Raw genomic sequence first — 19,698 nt, 5'->3', positions numbered from 1 at the left:
TGGATAAGGTAATTTTTCAGAGCACAATAGATTTTTTACAATTAATGCCTTGCATCTGGAAGTAAATTCAATACCAGAAAGCTAATTAATGTCACTCAGGCTAGTTTTGGGCTTACACAAAAAACGGGTACATCTATATCATAACTGTGATAGTCAATGTCCCCCAGTAGTCTTGATACCTTATTTTAGTGACCTTCTTATCAACTGACCAAAAGCTCCACAGACCTTCAATGACAATTACAACATCCATGATGTTGTAATAGACTAGTTAAAATGGCAGAGTAGCACAATGTACATCCTGGAAGTCATCTGGGATTTCTAAACCTTGATTAACTGCACTGGTGTAGCTATAAGGACTTCAAAGATTTTGTCTGCACCTCATACCTGAAAGCTCCTCAGGGGAATATGAATTATGACTTGGGTTTATTTAGGACCCTTCAATACCACATTATGTCTAAGGTAAGATCCTTCAGGTTCCTCTCCTCCCTCAAGACCACAAGCGGACCCACAGTCAGGTCTTAGTTATTCACTGTAGTTTATCAGCTCTGATCTTCCTTCACTCAATTCTGCCCTCTTCAAATTGTCCTCCTGACTGTCAACAATGCCACCTTTAAAAGACAGAGATCTGGGAATGGCACTGCCTTACTTGCACATTCCCCGTGCATAGCTACTGTCACCTACTGTGCAAAGGTCGGTCTCCCCAGCCTGGCACATAGGCCTTTCACCACCAGATGCCACCCTTCTTCCCACCCAAACTCTTACATTCTTACTAAAACCTTGGACATTCTAATGACACTGATATACTTATTCCCCTAGTATGTTTCTTCTTTTATGCATATTATTAGTTAATTATTGATTAAGCAAACATTTATGAAGCAGTTAGTATCTGATAAGCACTAGGCTAGGTGCTGGAAATGTAAAGACAAGTTGCAAATGTTCTGAGAAACTCATGTACTGGAGGAGAGAAGTCATGAGATGATAATACAACAAGAAAGGTGCTATAGCACAGATAGCAAAAGGTCAAAGTGCCACTCTTTCCACTTCAAAAAAAACTTCAGAAGTTGGGCATCTTAGCTGGGGTTGTGTCTATCTTGTTCATCTCTATGTAAATCCTCAGGATCTGGAACAGTGCCCAATAGATAGTAGGTGCTCATAAATATTATGAATTAATATCAAGCTGAGAAATGGGGGAAAAAAAGGTATTCTAAGTAGACGGGGCAGTACACACAAAAGTCCAGCTGCATGAAGAGCATGACATGGTAACAAAACAACGGAGTGGAGTGTGAATGAAATACGGAATACCACATCCCCCGGAAACTGCTCTTGTAGGGGACAGTCCCTGAAAGCTCCAATGCGATCCCTTCCCATATCCCACCAAGCTCACTTCCAGAAACTTCACAGAGTGTTTGTCCCATGCACCCAGATTCCTCACTTCCAAAGTCAGCTTACAATACAATTTACACTGCACACCTTCTGGTCTCTCCTCACCGCACTGGTATCTGGTCTCTCCTCACCTCACTGGTATTACTTTAACAACACAACGAAAAAAGTATAAAACTGCCCAATATTGTAACAAAACTTTTTTGTCTTTGTTGTAAATGTAAATTTTGCCTTCATAAAAATTACGATTTCCTTCATTTTGTACACAATCTATAACACTGTCCCCATATAATATTTGTAAGGTTAATTTAACCTTCTAAAATACATTAATGAGAATCAATTGTACTTTATGCTTTGTGTAAGTAAACAAGTAAATCCATTCTCTAGTTATTCTCAGTTATTTCAGAGCATATAAATCATCATTTTTGATTAAATACCGTTAACTTTGGTGAGAGTCCATAGTCTGTTGATTTCTGGGGAGGGGTTTGACAAACTGAAATAAAATGGAGCTCCATGGACAGGTTCATCGGGATCGACAGCTGAAATGTCGGTGTACCCCATCTTTGGTTTGCAAATCGTCAGATAATCTTGAAGTATTTCTGGTGCATTATCATTCACATCTTCAATGTTCACAGCAAGTGTTCCAGTACATGATCTACCATCTAAGAAGAAATGAACAAGCTTAAGCGTTATTTTTAAATTGTTTCACAGTTTCTTAAAGAAAGTCAATTGTATTCTATGTGTGATACGTATTTTTAATAAACTTTGATTATTACAGGAAATAGTAAATAAATAAGAATATAGATGGATAAATGAAATCAGGTAATCTAAAATGATTACTGCTGTCGATAATATCAGATACAATTGCCAATCTACGTTTGACCAGAATTACTACCAAATAATAAAAATAAATGTCTGAATTTCAAACTCTTTCCTTGGGTTCCCGGTGCGGATGTTAATGAGCAGTAAAGTCGCTGCATACAAGTTATTCTAATCTTGATACACGTTCAAACCACTTAGGAATATTTTTTTAAATATATGGCTCCCAGGCTCCACAATCAGAGATTCTGATTCACTTAGTCTAAGGAAATGTCTATAGATTGACAGTTTTATTTTAATATGAAGCCGGGGTTGAGAAATTCTAGGCTACTTTAAGGAACAGAACTCAAGGAAAAGATCATTTTGACCTAATAATGAGCTGAACTATTTAGAGGCTCAATTTAAAGTGACACAAAGGGATGTGGAGGAGTCTGACGAGACCATTTTATCTAGTTCGAGATTTGTCCCCTAACACAGAGACATATGAGCATTTAAGGCCCTGCCATGCTGGGGATATAAAGATAAATAAAACATGGCTTATTGTCACCAAGCAGCTTCACCTTGTTAGACAATTAAGACAGACAGAAACAGAGTTTTTAAAGTCATTTCAAAGAATTCCGTATACTACTTACCACAAGAATAATTCTGCATAATATTAATTGCATTTTATTCACCAAGTCCTTTATAAAATACCAGATTAAAACTTTTTTTTTCTTACCTTGGTCTATTGCCAGGACTGTAATATTATATAAGCCATGTTTGGGAGGTATGGCTTCCCTGTCCAGGATTTTGGAGGTTGTGATTGACCCTGAAATTTCATCAATGGCGAGCCACCCTTTAGGATCATGCAATATTTTATACCTGATAATGAAAAATAAAAATAGTCTTTAGCATTATACAATGTTTTGAAATAAGTCACTATCTCAGTTATTACAAATACATTATTAGTATGTGGTTATAGATTTCTTTGTACCTTAAACCATTGCTACTTTTAGTTTCAGGGTCATATGCCTTATAGCCTTTGATATTTGACCCCACTGCTAAGTTTTCTTTAATCTGCAAATATTGGGCCTGAGGGCTGCATTCAGGCCCCTCATCCAGATCCTTCACGTGGACTGTAACCAAGGCTCTGTTCATGGCTGTCACTCTGGGTACATCTCTAGTCAAGGGAACTTCATTGCTTACTCCAATTTCCAGGTTCACTTGATGGTTTTCTTCATAATTCAGTGGCTTTAAAATAAAGTACATGTATATCAGCATCAGCATAAAAGACATTCAGCATTTCAAATAGCAAGTGAACTTTTACCAGTACGAACAGTGCTGCATAAATTCTATGTTCAAGTTTTGTTAACATTGACCTTTATCCGTTACTAAAAAGAGAGCTGATCCCGTGCTAAGCCTTTAGCAAGTGCAGTCCAAATGTTTCTGCAAGTGGTTTTATAGAATTGCAGAAACGACATTTCCGAAATATTTTTTTATTTCACTCTTACTAAGGAAAATTATCCTGATCCTGGCAATAATGTAAACAGATGAAAGTGTTCTCAAGGCCCTGCTTAGAGCACAGTCTAACAGGCTGGCCTAAGTGTCATCCAACTAGGAGAAGGGACTGTTGTTTGACTTGCTATTTACTATTGACTATGACCCAGGCGTTTTAATCTTGTAAGGTTAGATGATGATTTTAACAAAACTGAAAAGGTGTAGTGATTTTATTTTCTGTCTGATAGAAAATATATTCCAAATGTCTATTTTTAATTGCCCTATAAGGTATCTAACTGAGCCATCTCATTTCAGCTTTTCCTTTTGTCAAAATCCAACCAGAGTCTCATTTCTTCTTGGGAATCTGCTTTGTCTTTTTGCCAGTTCCTTCTTGAATGAGCTAAATAAAATTTTTAACCATGCTCACTACCTGTTTTTATGAAAATTACACTTTTGACCATTTGAGAATTCTACCTTGGCATTGTCTATAGTTTATCCAATGAAACTTTCACAGTGGATACACGAGGAGTAAGAAAAATCAAATGTGCTTAATTTTAATCATCATTCAGCATATAGCACTACTCTACATAGCGGGGATAAACTCATTGAATCCTCACACCATTATGAGATAGATATTATCATCAACCTTGTTTTACAGAGCAGGAAACTGGAGAAGAAGGAGATAAACTGATTTTTCTTAAGGCAGAAAGATAATCATTTGAGTTTGAAGCCAGGTAATCTGGCCTGAGTTCATTTCCTTCACTGCCACGCTAGAATCCCTCTGTTATACTGTGCTACAATAATGGGCTCACCAGTCTCTAAAGATTTTTAAATCAATCTTTGATTAAAATTGATTTTTTGATAGCAAATCAAGCAAAACACTATTTTACACTGTACTGTAAAATCTAAGCACTTCTGGTTTGATTTGGTTTCTGCTTATCAAAACAGTCAGTGGCTAAACATTGAACAAAGTCAAAACTGGTGAAAAGAAAAGTGTTTTAAACATTTTCCCATACCTAGGTATTTACAGATTGAGATACTAATATCATGACTCCACTAAGAAGTCAAGAAAATTCCTTTAGAATCCACAAAATGTACGGGAAACTCTTTTTTAATTTTTACGAATAGCCCAGAAACTGGAGTGTCAGGAGGGGGAAAAGATATTAATGTCTGTTTATTTGATGCTGCTGAACACGGCTTCACAAATTACATGTGTTGGTGTGATCATACAGCGCAACTGTTGGCAATGAGAAATGGATGGAAATTTAGGGAACAGCGGCTGCACTGGAGGAGGTGCAACTATTCGATCCAGAGCTACTTGCTAAAGCCTTAGAGTTTCTTTGTGCAATTTTTCAAGGCTTAAGATGGATATTGCCTTAGTGACTTAAAACTCTGCAAGACTAAAAATCTAGTGAGATGAAATCCCAATGATTAATGAAAGCATGTGAATTCTCTTCCACCTCAGGGTATGCTTTTGTTTCATCACTTGAACAAAAAAAAAAATTGTTCAAAAGTATCCCAGATCTGCACTGAGATTTTAACAACTCCCTAGAAAGATGTATAATTGTGGAGATGGAACTGAGGACTCTCCAGGTTGAGAATAACTGAGAATAATATCATCCTCACTGGAGGCCATGTGCACCACTGCTGCTGCTAAAATGGACAGCAAACACTGAGATGGAAAGATCACCCAGGACTCAGCTAACGACTGTATCCACTCACGCTCTATGGCTTCAGAAAAGTTACCTATTATGGAAAATTATACCACTAGTCCCAAGAACACAGTATAACTTTTTAAAGTTAAATAATAACGTCCTACAGTTTACCAAGTGCTTTTACTTTCATTATTGTATTTGAATAACTATTAGGGAAGCGGAGAGAAGTATTATTTCCATCTTACAGTTAATACAGAGGCTAACTTTCCGAAACCACACAGGTATGGAAAACAATTTAACATAATGCTTGAAGAGCACATACTTGTAATCAAAGAGACCTAGGTGCAAATTCTGTCTATACTACATCCTAGCTGTGTGACTTTGGGAAAGTTTCTTAATCTCTCTGAGACTAAGATATCTCTTCTGTAAAACTGTTGTCAGAATGACAGTTAAGACTACGGCATAGAGTAAGTGCTTTATACTATAGTTCTTAGTAATCTCTCAAGCTGTCACACAGGCAAATGAAGAGAATAAATGATGTGGTTTTTGTTAACAGCCAACATAATGCAATAATGAGAGACACCAATTAACAAGATAATGTTTTCAAGCTTTATTCAGCTAAAAGAAGTATACCTGAGCAATTCTTGGTTCAGCCTACTAATTACTTAATCCTTTTAGGGTTTAAAGGAAGGAATTAACATGTACACCTCTCTTGAACATAATTTTTTTTTTTTTTGAGACAGAGTCTCGCTCTGTTGCCCCAGCTGAAGTGCAATGGTGTCATAGCTCACTGCAACCTCAAATTCCTGGGCTCAAGCGATCCTCCTGCCTCAGTCTCCCAGATAGCTGGGACTACAGGTGTGTGCCACAATGCCCGGCTAATTTTTTCTACTGAACATAATTCTGACTAACAAGAAAAAACAACCAGGGTATTGTAAAAGAAAGATTTCTGTAGAGTTATCAACATAATGATGTCATTCTTTAACCAGTATGTGAAAGGTTAGTCATCATTAGGTACATAGATGGATTTCAAATGCCATGATTATACAGCGTGTTTGATTTTAAAATAAAAGGTGACTCACTGATGCTAGAAAGTACCTAAACATATAACTTAACTACATAATCACAACTCTTTTTCAAGGAAACGAATGAGATACCTTCAAAGACCAGTGAGGCTACTAAAGGAGCTCTGTGATGAATTCAGATTTTCTAAGAGTTTGGATAAAACATGAAAAGGAAGACATAACATAGCAAATGCAAATTTTTTTCATCAAAATGTTAACAAATAATACGAATGACTCAAAGAACAAGTTAAGATTAGCAAAGGAGCTAGTAATGACAAAAAGAAGATATAATTTAAAAAGTAAACCGATAAAAGTAAAAATTAATTCAAGGTCTAATAACAGAAGGTCCTCTTTGGCAAACGAAGTTAAGGATTTATCTAGCTAAGTAACACAAGTAGGGAAAAGAGGAGACAAGAGGGACCCAAAGATACAAGGAGAAGGAAGGAGAACAGCACAGGGATTGTGAGTAAGGTTCTGTATCAGACAGATCTGGGTTTGGATCCAGGCTGTATGAACAGCACTATCTGTCCTGTATGGGTTGGACATTCAACTGCCTGAACGTGGGGGGGATAAATCACCTGTCCCAGCTGCATGAACTGCAGCGTGTTACTTCTCTTTAACTCAGCCTCCACATCTGGAAATGGGAGGAAAGAAAGTAACAACCACACGGGCTGTGGTGAAGGTTAAAATCCTTAAATTCAATGTTGTTGGGATTTTTTGGACACTGTTTCAGAGCATGGAAAAGAGGAAAATAAATTTGCTTTATTTGTATGAAGCAAGCATAAATTGATAGTGAAAACTTAACAGCAGCTGTGCAAAAAAAAAAAAAAAAAAAAAAACTACAGACAAATCCATTTGTAGATACAACTCTAAATCCGAAACGGAAATTAGAAACAAAAGCCAACAGGAAAGAACATTAAAAAAAATAATACAATATAGTTAGCCAGTACTTTTTTTTCCAAGAATGCAAAGATTGTCTGACAATAGAAAATGTATCAATATAACTCACTATATTAATTGATATAACATTGTTCTGGCACCCAATTAAGTAATAAGTTAAAAGTATTGGAAAGAAGGAAATAAAATTATCTCTATTTGCACATGTATTGCATGCATGATCTGTGTCTACATAGAATATCAAAGGAATCAATTCAAATAAAATTACAAACAACCAGAGAAGTTAACAGGTTGGTTGAATAAAAAATGAATATACATAAATCTGCAACTTTCATGTATACAAACAACTACTTAGAAGCCATAGTAAAAAGCCCCATTTCAATATAAATAAAATTTCTATAAATAAATTTATTAGGTAATGTGCATAATATAAATGAATTAACTTTATAACACCTGAAAAAAATAAAATTATCATCTAGGGTATGACTGAATATGAGAAAAATATTAATTCTCCTTAACTTTTTCTAAAAATTAATATAATCCCAAAAACATCATGAAGAGTATTTTTTCATGTATAAGCTAATATGAAAGTTCATATGGAAAAGCAAACAAGCAAAATATTCATAGGGAAAAAATCCAGAAAGGAAGAGCATTAGGTAAGGGTGGGATGGAACATTGCAAATTCTAAAATACACGTTATGGATTTTGTATTCTTATAGAGCAGCAATATAAGATAGAATATATATGCTAATTAATAAACAATAAATTAATGGTACAAAAGAGAATGTCAAGAACTCAAATACAAATCTATCTTAGTATATGACAAGAAGAATATGTCAAATCAATGAGGGAAATGTATTATTCAACGAATTGTGTTGGGACAGCTAGAAAAACTAAACTTGGATTCTTATTGCACATTTTATACCAGGATAAATTCCATATAAATCAAAGGTTTAAATGGATACCTAGATAATAAAACAATAACAAACTAGAAAAATTTCTGATAAAATTCTTTCATAATATCAATGCCATGATAACAACACAAACCTCACAACCATAAAAGAAGTATTTAACAAATTTTGACCTTGAAAAGCAAGCTCTGCCCACAAAAAAATTCCTAGAAGTCAAAAACCACCAACAACAAACTTATAAAACAATATAGGGCAAAAATATTTGCAAAAATATTCTGTGGTATAAAACTCCTACAAACAGATAATAGACAAGAACACAACATAGAAAAGACTAAAAGGTAGGATAAGAGCTTAGAGATATAAAATATATGCAGTTTCTTAATATAAGATAAATGCTCAACTACACTAAAACATTATTTTCTTTTTGCTATCTGATTTATATCAAAATTTGGTAATTTCATTGGCAAGCATTGTCACAACAGGCATATGTGTACATTTCTGGTGAAAATGTCAACAGGCACCCCCACCATGGAAAACAATTAGGCAACAAATCTACTACATGAAAACAGCCATGTCCTTGACTAAGCAATTCCATTTCTAGAAATGTATCCTACATATAAATGGTAGTGTATATTCATTTTAGCATATTTTAAAATAACAAAAAGATTAGAATTTCCATCTATATGGCCTAAATTTCCATGTGTACATAACTAATTAAAAAATATTTTACATCCACACCATGGATATTACACTGTAATATCTGAAATATATAGCTGTAAGAAAATAATGAAAATATTTACATATTTAATACTAATATGGAATGACTTCAAAGATAAGTTGTTGAATGAAGAAAAGTGCAGAACATGGAGTATAGAGTATCCATTGACATGTTCTAGACTTCCATAGAGAGGAGGTCAGTCTCAAATGGACATAGCAGCCTTTTCAAAAGAATTATTCCTGTTCTGAATAGCACTGGAGGAAGAATAAGAACCAAACATGGGCTATAAGGAAAATAACTTGGGCACAATAGAAGTAAGAACTTCTGAGAATCAGAGCTCTGTAAATACGGAATAAGCTACCAATGAGAACATGGAGATCTTTATAATTGAGGATGTTCAAGTATAAGCTACGTGTTAGTAACTGGCAATAAAATTATAGAAGACAGGCAGGCATTAGATACAAACAGTGGGTTAAATAGATTTTAAATTCTCTTCCAACTTACAGAGTCTATGATCTGAAACTATTTAGTTGATTAAACCATTAGTTGAATAAAATCTGTTAACTTGCGAAGTTGTCAATTATTCAATATTACTGTACCTTTACAACACGTAGAACACCTTCATTAGTTTCTTTATCTGTACTGATTTTGAAATTTCCATTTTCATTTCCCTTTAAAATGGTGAAATTGGCTCTCCAGTTGGCAGTTTTAATTAAATCCTTATCTTCTATAGGTATTCGTAAGATTTCCACATTGAATGCATTTTCCTCTACTGATGCTTCATACTGAAACAGGGAGAACTCACTGAAAATTTACTTTATAATGAGAACTTTTTCAAATAAAGTGAAATGTTTCTTCTGCTTCAAAAGTACTTATCATTTTATATAGATTATTTCAAAACTATGAATCACAGATGCTATTGTTTCATTAAGGGTTATCTTTTAAATAAAAGAAGAACTTCATTACAAATGCTCTAATGTTACTGGCCTTTAACAAAAGAGATAATGCAAGTACTAATATGAATAAATAAAATAGATTTATATATCATCTGTTTAAACTTTAATTTTAATCATAAAATAAACATAAAAATCCCAAAGTATGATAAATATTTTATTAATTCAGATTAAATAACAAATAATAATAAATAAAGCAGAGATAGATTTTGGTATTATATACTTACAGCATTTTGTCTGAAAGTGGGTGCATTATCATTCGAATCTTTTACTGTTATGATACAAGTTGATGTACCTGTCAATCCAAAAAATTGACCATCCATGTCTTGTACTTTCATTATCAATGAGTACTTGTCTACAACCTGAAAACAAAGCAAATATTTAACTAGTCTTGAAAATTTTTGTTTGTATTTATAAATAAAACCTCAATTGCATACTCTTCTATTTGTGTGGATCCCTGCTTTTATTTGATTTCCATATTTGCATATACTCTAGGAATTTGGTAAACAAGAAAAAGCTGAAAAGGTAGGCAGAGGTTAAATACAAAGAGCCATACCAAGAATTTATACTTAAGCTTTAAGTAACAGATAATAGGGAAAGGTTTTATGGAAGTCATAAGGGAAGCACAAAATTAGAACACTTGAATTTCAGGAAGAATATCCTTTTTAGGGGTGGAGACAAGGTCTTGCTCTGTTACCCAGGTTAGAGTGTAATAGTGTGTCGTATTTCACTACAATCTCAAACTCCTGGGTTCAAGTGATCCTCCTGCCTCAGCCACCTGAGTAGCTGGGACTACAGACGTGTTAACACACTCGACCAATTTTTCATTTTTTGTAGAGACAGGGCCTCACTATGTTGCCCAGGCTGTTCTCAAATTCCTGGTGTCAAGCGATCCTCCCACCTCAGCCTCCTAAAGTGCTAGGATTACGGGCTTGAGCCACTGTGCCCAGCCTAGAAAGAATATTCTTAAAGAAGTTTTCATGTAATTTGGAATGAGTTAATCTGAGAATCAGAGCAAACAGTCAAAGAGCCCGTGAGATAGTCTAAGACAAGAGTTCCAAATTTGAGGCTGTAGCAATAAAGACAGAGAAAGGGTGACAGGAAAGTTATTGGGGAGTCAGAATGGAATAGGATTTGATAATGAATTCTATATGCAAGTTAAGAGAGAAAGAGCAGGTTGAAAATGATGCTCAGGTGTCCCACTTGGAGAGATAGGGAGACAGGGATATCACCAACCAATTAGAGAAAACGCAGGACAGACAAGTCTCTGAGGAAATGAACAGTACTGGGGTTGGCAAAGAGGAGTGAAAATAATGAGTTTGTTTTGCATGTGTTGAATTTAAGGTGCCTAAGGAAAATCTAAGGAGTGCGGTCCAGAAGGCACTTGGGTAGATGCCCTCATACTTAAGGGAGAGATTGTGGCCAGAAATATCTATCTGCAAGTCATCAGTATGTAAATGATGCCATCAAAATTATAGCAGGAAAGGTTATGGGATGGGAAGAGCTGAAGATATAAGGAATGACAGCATTTCAAGCACGAGGCAAATAAGAAGACTATGCAAAGGCCACTTAAAAGGAAATATCGGAGAAACGGGAGGAAAATCAGAAATATAAGGGAAGAAAGAATTTCAGCAAACGTCAACAATAGACAGGGATTTAAGGTAATTGTTGGATGCGGCAATGGAGTTTTGCAGATGGTGTGGTGATATTGAACTGAAGTCATTAATTTGTGGAACAATCACCTTTGCTGCCTTTCTTTTACCCTACTATTCTGTAGCCACTCCTTTTGTTCTTTTATTTTTCTTCATTTTCTGTTTCCCTCTCCCTTCCGTTACTCCTCACTTTACTTGATCTCTGTTCCACATTGAAAACAAATATTCCCACTTTAAAACACTCCTTCCATAGCCTTCAAAACTCTCTGATACCCTATCTTTGCTTCTGCTTCCTCTACATCCACTGTTTCTTTATCTCCCACGTTCATTTCTTTACTTCTGGTATCATTCTCCGCCCCTCCACACACAAACCCTCACCACGAAAGCAAGCCTGAGTTTGAACCCAAAAATGTATCTGTGTAACCTTAATTTTTCTAAACCTCATTTTTTACTCTGTTGATTAAAACCTGTTAACTTGCCAGTTGTCAATTATTCACTTGATTATCACATCATCTCTACATACTCTACAGATGCAAAAACACATTCATATCCCTTCAAACTTTCCGATTTATTATTATCCTTATGTTTATAATATAAAATAAAATGCTCTGAATCAACAAAAAGAAATAACTATAATTAAAAACGTTGTCTACTTTTTTCTTTTTTTTTTTGTTCTTTTTTAGAGCCCTCCCCCCACTGCCCCCCCCCTCGTTGTCTACTTTTGATTCCTTTTCCTAGATTCCCACCAGCCCTCCCTTTTTCTTTGGCATCAAATTCCCTTGATTTCTTCTGTGCAATATCCCTCCCAGTCATACCAACCCTTCATTTACGGTATTCTAGCTGTCGTGGGAAACACTAGAGTGTTCTATAAAGCTATTTTCTACATGGGAAATCGATTCATCTGCTTTTGTCAATAGTGCACGGCTCTGAGTTAAATGGAGGCTGACAAAATGAGCAGAACAAAAACAACAAAAAAGATTAGCAAATTCAGCGCAATAATTTAACTTGAGCAAATCAATCAGTCTTCTGACTGTCAGACTTCTCCTCTATAAATTGGATATAACACCTATCTTGTCAAACAAGGACATTCTAAAAATCAAATAAAATTATGCATAAAGAAGTTGAACATAAAGTGCTGTATACATGATATGCTATTATTATCACCCAAAAAATGTTACATATTTTAAATAATCCATCAAGTTTCTTTCAACTAATCCTTTCCCAACTAAAAGCACATATATCTGTAATAATTGCATAGGAATCAGGGTATGATCTACACTCATGCAACAAGCAAACCAAATTGTCCTACGTGAGAATTGAAACCTTTGCTGAACTGGAATGAACTAGCCACACATAAAAAAATAAAATAATATTCAATAACAATTTTTATAAGAAATATCTTTTTTTCTTTTTTTCTCACTCCTTCTAAATACTGATTCATCTGTATATCTATGTCTTGTGGCTACTCTTACATAAGGAGAAATAGAATTACTATAACAAATAGGAAAAATGCCAAGAATTCTTAACATCTTATGCCTAAAATAAAATTAAAAACTCAATCCACCAAATAGCAAATTAGAGTCGATGGGAGAGGGGGTGCTCAATTCCCCATGAAATGAAACTCCATGGAGTGTGCAAACTACCTCTCTGTCCAAATAATGAGAGATGATGGTGATCACGCCTGTGCTGGGATGCACGGAAAAGAGCCCGGGGGATCTTGGCGTTTGCTCCAAAATGCTGTACTTCAGGCGTGTATGCATCGTGTCTGGTTCATCTCTGTCTGTGGCACAAACCATCCCCACTGTAGTACCTACACATTAAAAAAAAAAAAAAAGAGCCTTTAATTTCCTGAATTGAAAAATATGTTTAGAAGTATGTACATTTCTAAAGGTTCAACAATGACGGTGGAAACTTGATGTAAAATATATTTCTTACCAGAGGTATTACATCTTTAGATAGTACTGATGAATGTGACTTCAAACTTACACAAAATACTTTGATGCTGAAAATTAAAGTATACTTTTATTTTGGTCACAGTTTAAAATGTTTGCTAGTAAATGACTAAAAAAATTAGTTAAATGGCAATCAAAAACAATTTTAATACAACTTTCCACACATTGCAATAACAAACCTAGGTGGAGGAATAAACCATGGCTCCTAAGTAATTCAGATTTTTTTTCATGGGATTCTTGATTAATGGCTATATCAAGACCAACTTGGGGGAATACAGTAATTACACAGATGGTCAAATTGACCTTTAGTAGCCTAGTCTCTCCTTTCTGTGATCTTTTTTGCTAGTCCCTGATTTGACTTATTCCCTCCACCAACTTAGTATCACAGCCTTAACTGGTCTGAACCTACTGACGTAATGTGTTTAAAGTATCCTGGGTTAATCTGGGCGTCAAAAGTATTTGTCCTTTATTTTTCTCTGTTACTATTCAAGAGTACAAAATCCTCAAAAAAGAGTCTGAAATCAATTACCCCTTTTTGAAGAAGGGAAAACATAACAGAGTCATAAATTGTGAGGCTAAAAACATTATAGCTTATAAAACGTAATTAATTCCTTTTACGGGTAAGAAAATTCAAAGGGACTTCCTTGAGTTCCCACAGTGAATTAATAACAGACCCTACATCAAAACCCAAGTTTCCTACACTACTGTAACCATTTTTATTATTTACATGTATCCTATAACATCACATTATAAACCCCCACTATGCACAATAAAATTTATTCAAAAAGAAAACAAAACTAGGTTTCTTAAACTCCAAACCAATGATCTTTTTTATTTTTTAATTGTACCAGGTGAGTAATTAACAAGTTAACATCAATGACATTAAATTTGCAAAGTAAAATATGAAGGCGAAAAGCAGATAGAATAATGCAGCCAAGATCTAAGTGACTACTGGCAACTTTAATAGGCAAGGTAGCCAAGTCATCCCTTATGACTGAGTCCATGTCCTTTCAACTTTATTGTGAGTGGTTAATCTCCATATTGCAAGTCTCAGAAGCCATCCTGAATGCCACATTTAAGGACCAGGTAAAATGAAATACTTTGGTTTTCCACATGTGAGAGCAAGTGTTTAGGATGAAGAATATGTGATATAGGTCTCTCTGCAGTGATTCCAGCATTCATTCGAGATTGGAAGTAGTGAGGTACTAGTTTTAAAGAAGAGAATATAAACTAGAGCTTAAAATAATTGTACCCTCAGTGAATGTCATTTAACACCTTCCTAAACAAAACCTCATAAAAATACGTACGCTCATTTTGATTTTTTTGCTCATTCTACCCTGCATGGCACTTATTGATTGGAATTGGAATTTAATATTATATTTTCTGATAAGTAAATACCAGCTGAGTGTTATCTCAAGATGATCTGGCCTTGAGTATGAAAAGGCTCAGTGTCTCAAAAAGTGTACACAAACATATTTAAAATGATACATTTTATTCTTAAAAGCAGACTTACCAAGTCTACTACTTTCTGAAACTTCAAAATTATAAACTGCTTCTGTGAAAACAGGCTTGTTGTCATTCTCATCTTCTACTCTGATGGGCAGGGGAAGAGGTAAATCCGCTGAGTAGCCGTCTGCAGTCGAGGCATAGGCGATCAACTGTAAAACAGGAAAAAACAAGGTCAGTAGCCCATTAGTATCAGCTTCTAGCAAAAGAGAATAAGATGCTTTATCTACTACCTTATTTGCAAGTCTTTACAATACTAAACCACATGAAAGATTTTTATTCAATGCTTTTGAAATTATCAAAGCATCGAATGGAGAAACACTTTACTGCAAAGAGCATCCAGTATTTGGTAGAAGTGACTACTTGAAAAAAAACTTCAGTCAGAGTACAGAGAAGTAAGGGATGACTCCGTCCATTAGACTGAGGAATTAAATGTGAACATAGAAATTTGCACTATAGTTTTTATTTTCTCCACAATCAGAAAGTTACATTGAGGAGAACAAAATAAACCCACTGCAATGGGAAAAATCCCTACTATGTCATCTAAATAAGCCAATTCTCAACTTCTCACTACCAAGCCCTTTTATTGTTTTACCCAAGAGACCACATATTTGCAAGCAGTTTTTCTAACAAAATACACTTACTGATTGCCCCATTGCTAATTAATTAAAGGCAATGTAATGTCAAATAGAATGTATTTCTATTCAGCACATTATTAGAACACTAAATTGAACATTTTCTAACCAAAAGCAAAGAATGTCACACGGGGGACATCAGTCATGTTTGCATGTGCAGCATCTCTTCCCTCTTCTTCTGGGAACAGAATCCCTCTTCCCAATGAAGAATCATCCCTGTGAACCACAAGAATGGCTCGTGACCCCACGGCATTTACCGTATTATACTGAAAATTGTTCGAGTTACTCCCCATTGACTGTAAGCTCATCCATGTCTGAATTCTGGCTTAGTAACCCTTATTTGGGTTTGGTCTCCCACTTTTGCTTCCTTATCTAGTTCTCAGACATGATCAGAGAATCATACATGTGGAAAAATGACAAAAATGGTAGAGCAGTAGAGAAAAAGGACCCTTCCAATCAACTATGGACACGTCTTGGAGAGAGGAAAATGTATCAGTGGCCAGAAAGAGAGAGATAATGTTTCATAAGCAAAACCAATTGATGGGAAATTTACTGAAATTTACATTCAAATACAATTGAATCTCTTTGCTTCATTTCAGGCTTACCTAACAGCAGTTGAGATAAAGAGCCGACCAAGTATCCCAAAACATTGCACACTCTACTTTCCTTTGACTCTAAGATACCTTCTAAGCAGAGAGTGCAAGCAGACAGGAAAGAGTAGATGGAGTGAGTATCAGAAGGAACACAGTTCAATAATTTAAAGTCAGGTATATCAGTAAAACTCCTACATCAAAAATATCATATTCTTCACGATCCACGGGCTTGGTGCAAAACAGATTTCCAGTGTCTCTTTCTATATAAAACAAATTTAAAGGTTCTTGGTCAACTCCACGCCCACTTATTGAGTAGAAGATGGTGTAGTTCTGTGCTGCATCAGATTGAACCTAAAAGGGAAAAAAAGTATGCAAAAAAATTACAATTAAATTCAGTTAAAATGATATTTTAAAATGCAGCTGATGCATTTATGTATGTATATTTTTTTATGTTAAGGAGATGATTTCAATAGAAAAGAATAATAACACCCATTATTGCCAAGAGTAAGGCAAATAGGGACTCTCACATACAAATGAGAGGAATGCCAATTAGAACATACCAGGGAGGGAAATTGACAAAAATTAAAAGAATGAGTTATAATAAAGATAAATAGGAAAGGCTCTTCCTGGCAGAGGAAATAGCAAGCACAAGGGAACAGGCCAGGGTTGTGCCTGGAATATTCAAGGAGTAGCAAGAAAGCCACTGGGATTGGAGGAGAAAGAGAAAGGGAGAAAGAAATAGGAGATGAAGATGTAGTAAGATAATAGGGACCAGGTCGTGCAGAATCCAAGGATGTTGACTCTTTCTTGGAGTCATATGGGAAACCATGGGAGACTTTAATTTACAGAAGAATAACATCATCTGATTTATATTTTCAAAGAGTAATAACTTGCTGTTTTGTTAAGACTAGATTTTGGTGGGTAAGTAAGGAATATAACAGAAAGACCACTTAGTTACTGCAAAACTATAAGGAAGAGATGATAGCTGGTTAGACTAACATGGTAGCAATAGGGGTGGTGAGAAGTGGCTGGATTCTGGATATAATTTAAAGGTACAGCTATTAGAATTTGCTGATGGGTTGGATGTATGGTGGATGTATGGTGGAAGTCAGGGATAATGTGACAGAGGGTGCTAGTATTTCTTAATACTTATTCTGCCCACCTTCTTGAAGATTAGAATTTATAACTTAGCAGAAGGTTGCCCAGAAAAAAAGGCATTTCTCAGTCATCTTTTTAATTAGGCACAGCCACATGAAAAGGTCAGGTCAACGAGATGTGAACAAAATAATATGTGCAAGATCCAGACTGTGCTCTAGAAGGTGAGGGAGTGTGTTTCCCCTTTTGGACACAGTGAAGAGCCACCTCGAATGTTCAGAACTGACCAAGCTAAAAAATAAAGACCCCTGGGTCCCTGGTGTTTTCTCAAATTAGAACCTTTTACCAGATCACACTTTTATATGACAGTCACTGTCTTGCTTAAGTCACTCTTATTTGGGATCTTGTAAAATGTAGCTATACCAACTCTTGTAATAGTATAGGAATTAAAAGTTTAGCTATGAGAAGAATAGATGGGTATGGTAAATTGGGGCTCAACTTCCATTTTATTTTCCTTTTACAATGTCCAATGTCCTTTCATAGAGATACTAGAAACATTCAAACAAAAACAAACCAAAAACCTTAAATCTTGCAGAATCTCTTGAAACCAGAGTTCTGAATTTAAATATGGACATTCAGATGTGCTTGCATATGATTTGGAAACCATAAGTGAGGTAGATGTCTTGTTTTTGCTACTGCTGCTGATTTTGCTGGCATTATAGTTTGATGCATTTGTTTTCTTTTCTCTCCTTTGCTTTTTCTATCTTTCTTTTTTTTCCCCCGCAAAAGCAGAAGTACCTCTTGTTATTCATGAACTTTGTGGATGTTATGAGTCAGGGTATGAATCAATCTTTTTGCTGATATTGGTTAGAGTCATTCAGAGATTGTTCTGAAGTTGCATGAGGAGGAACAGCTTCCTTCCTGTGGTGTTTTCCTGACTGTGCCAGTGGCACTTTGGTTCTAGAATCAGTGACTTCTCCACCATGGAGAAAGTAGTACGTCCCTCGGTTGCGCGTTCTGTGGTGTAGCTAGTTTGAGGACTTGTTTCTGAAAGTTCAACTAAAATTTGTTGCTTCAGCCCTCCCAACAATTCTGTACACTCTTTATTACATTGCACTAAATCCCTATCTGTTAACTACTTGGAGAGAAGTATGCTTTCTACAACCAAAACCTTATGAAACAGACTCCAATGCTCAAATAGTTAGAAGGATTAAACTGCCACTAACTGAGATGGGAGGATGTTTTTAGGAGAAAAATCAAGCATTTTATTTGTATATGTTAAGTTTGAAATTCTATTAAACTTCCAAGAAGAAATATTCATTAGGCAGTTTGGGCTGGAAATATGAAGTTTTAAGTATGCAGTATCTAAACACTACTTACAGCCATGAGATTGGATGAGATCACCAAGAGCATGGATGTCAATAAACAAAAGACAAGATTAATTCCCCAAGCCCTGAAGTTCTCCTAAGTTTAGAAACTGGGATGGGGGGCAAGGCTGGTGGAAGAGGAAGAACATACTAAGGAGTGAGTGGTCAATGAGGTAAGTGGAAAACTAGGTGAACGGTGTTCTAGAAGCCAAGTGAAGAAAATATTTCCAGGAGGAGGGAAAGGTCAGCTATGTTCAATGTACATATGTCAAGGAAATGAAGACTAAGAGGTGGTGACTAGTTTAGCAATGCAAAGGCCAAAATCAGCTATGATTAATATAACTTTGGCAATCAAAAATCATTTCTTAATATGCCTCGTCAGTGTTTGAGTATAATATTCATGAAGAAGAAACAAGTGTCTAGCACTGAATAGAATAAAAAATAAGTGTGAAAGACTCTCCTGGAAGGACAGTTAAAAACTTAAACAAGCAGCATACAGGTCACACCATCAATGTTAAATAGCAGTCACAGTAATAGAAATTTAAGGGGAAGAAAAACGAAAGCACAAGGCCATAGCCCTACTTCAGTATTTGAAAAGTAAACCTGATCATGTCATTAACCTGCTTAAAAGTTTCTTCTTGTTTTTAGGATAAATTTCAACTTCTGAGCAGAACATGCACAGCCCATAATGGTTTGATTCCTACCTGCCTCTTCTGCCCCATCTCCCTGCTCCACCCCATATCATATTTAGGAAGATTAAGCTACCCAGAGCTCCTCTAGGGAGCCATGATTGCTCTCACCTCTGTACTTCCCTCTTCTTCCCATAATTATTTACCTGCACAAAATTTTCCCATCCTTCAGGACTCAACTTGGATGTCTCCTCCTCTAAGGCTTTTCTTGCTTTTTACCCCTTATCCCAGGGTTTGGTGTTCATCCCATGTGTTATCAGATCTACATCTCTGTCACAGAGTCATAGCACTCATCACTGAGTGTTCTAATCATTAGCCTACTTCTATCTCCTTCAC

The 19,698-nt window shown here is 35.6% G+C and overlaps 1 protein-coding gene across 1 annotated transcript in view; it reads right to left on the bottom strand.

The window, feature by feature from the left end:
- DSC3 (desmocollin 3) overlaps positions 1 to 19,698 on the bottom strand; it is a 41,892-nt gene that overhangs the window by 10,316 nt on the left and 11,878 nt on the right. The window contains exons 5-12 of the mRNA XM_069467845.1: positions 16,407 to 16,562; positions 14,991 to 15,135; positions 13,169 to 13,335; positions 10,101 to 10,235; positions 9,520 to 9,705; positions 3,173 to 3,429; positions 2,918 to 3,060; positions 1,818 to 2,042 (exon numbers count right to left, since the gene is read on the bottom strand). Of these exons, the coding sequence (XP_069323946.1) occupies positions 1,818 to 2,042; positions 2,918 to 3,060; positions 3,173 to 3,429; positions 9,520 to 9,705; positions 10,101 to 10,235; positions 13,169 to 13,335; positions 14,991 to 15,135; positions 16,407 to 16,562 (1,414 nt within the window). The remainder of the gene's footprint in view (positions 1 to 1,817; positions 2,043 to 2,917; positions 3,061 to 3,172; positions 3,430 to 9,519; positions 9,706 to 10,100; positions 10,236 to 13,168; positions 13,336 to 14,990; positions 15,136 to 16,406; positions 16,563 to 19,698) is intronic.

The sequence above is a fragment of the Eulemur rufifrons genome, chromosome 5 (genome assembly GCF_041146395.1).
Source record: "Eulemur rufifrons isolate Redbay chromosome 5, OSU_ERuf_1, whole genome shotgun sequence".
Classification (NCBI taxonomy): domain Eukaryota; kingdom Metazoa; phylum Chordata; class Mammalia; order Primates; family Lemuridae; genus Eulemur; species Eulemur rufifrons.
The sequence above is the reverse complement of the archived record's forward strand: the minus strand, read 5'-3'. Positions and strand labels throughout refer to the sequence as shown.